Below are 1,626 nucleotides of genomic sequence, written 5' to 3' on the forward strand. Positions count from 1 at the left end.
GTTGTTTTCATTCTTCAGCAACTGAAGGCGTCACTCTTTGATGACAAATTTCTAGGCGCACTTGAAAGAGAAGGGGAGCTTGCTCGTGATATTTTTAAATTCCTTGACTCCCTTGCCCTTCATGATCTTCCTGCCTCAATGGTCAAGTAATTCGTCAAGTTTGAGGCCTTCTTTACTCAATTCGTCAAAGACTTTATCCTTCGACAAAATCCTGACCTTCAGATCAAAACGAAGCTTAATGAGGCAATGATCGAATGGGACTCCGGTGAGGCTTGTGAGCGGAAACTCGACGAACTTGAACACAAGAAGGAGGAGCATCTTCGTCAGCGAGAAGCCTTTGATCAGTAGATCTCTGACTACCAAGCCCAGATCATTGAACTTAATAAAAGGATTGTTGAGGTAGAAGTACATAAAGCTTCTTTGGAGACGGTTGAGGGAATTCCTGCGCAAGAAGCAGTCGATAATGAGGTTCTGAAGGGGATATCCCATGGGGTAAGAGCCCTCAAGATCGAGGCTGACATAAAATACTTGCGTGGAAAGAAGGTCACTCTAGACAATAGGATCAGTCACGAGATAACCTCGTTTGAGGACTTTAAGTCTAGATTCCCCATTAGATTTTTCCTTTGTTTTTTATTTATCTTTTAAGGTCTGTTGACCATGTTTTATAATGCCCTTTTGGGCCACTTTTAAAGAATCAATGAATCTTGTTATGTTCGGATCTGGATCTCTTGTAGCATAGGTTTATATTTCGTCAAATATTTCTCATTCACTCTCAAGACCCTTTGATCCCCCACTAAGTTCTTTGATCTCATATGCATTGTTAGCGAATGTTCGGGTTACTTGAAATGGTCCTTCCCACTTCGGAGACCATTTACCTAGAGTTCAATCTCGAAGATCCATAAACAAGATTACCCTCCAAACATAATCGTTATCAGTAAAGGTTTTTTTCTTTACCTTTCTATTGTATACCTTGGCTACGCGTTCCTTTTGTCGTATCAGCATTTCTGCTGCAGCCAATCTTTCTTCATCCAAATCAACCAATTCGTCAAACATCATGTCCCAATACTGTTCCGACTGGAGGCCGTTCTGGGGTTGCACCCTGATGGATTTTAAGCAAATCTCTACTGGAAATACGACATCGTGACCAAACGTTAGTCGAAAAGGCGTCGAATTTGTTGCCACTTTTGGGGACGTTCGACAAGCCCATAGGATTTGGTCCAAAGTTTTGTGCCAGTTCTTTGGTTTTTTGGTAACACGTTTCCTAATCAAACTTACTATCACTTTGTTGGTCGCTTCTACTTGGCCATTTTCTTGTGCATAGTAAGGTGTAGAGGTAACTAACCTGAAGCCTGTCTCGCCAGCAAACTCTTGCATCTTTTATCCCACAAACACTGACCCTTGATCCATGGTAATGGTCTCTGGGATGCCAAATCTATATACAATATGTTTTTGGATGAATTCAATCAGAGCCTCTTGATCCACCTTCACCAGAGGGACGACTTCGATCCACTTGGTGAAGTAGTCTATCCCTACTAGGATAAACTTCTATCGTTTCGACGAGGTTGGTCGAATTTCTCCAATGAAGTCTAATGCCCACCCCTTAAAGGATCATGGTTTGATGATCGC

The 1,626-nt window shown here is 42.0% G+C and overlaps 1 protein-coding gene across 1 annotated transcript; it reads right to left on the reverse strand.

Annotated features, from left to right (window-relative positions):
• Positions 1–882: 882 nt before the first annotated feature.
• LOC127137635 (uncharacterized) lies at positions 883–1,374 on the reverse strand. Its single transcript, XM_051064080.1, has one exon. It carries the CDS (start codon positions 1,372–1,374, stop codon positions 883–885), a length of 492 nt encoding a protein of 163 aa, XP_050920037.1.
• Between the last annotated feature and the right edge of the window lie 252 nt (positions 1,375–1,626).

The sequence above is a fragment of the Lathyrus oleraceus genome, chromosome 4 (genome assembly GCF_024323335.1).
Source record: "Lathyrus oleraceus cultivar Zhongwan6 chromosome 4, CAAS_Psat_ZW6_1.0, whole genome shotgun sequence".
In the NCBI taxonomy this organism is placed as follows: domain Eukaryota; kingdom Viridiplantae; phylum Streptophyta; class Magnoliopsida; order Fabales; family Fabaceae; genus Lathyrus; species Lathyrus oleraceus.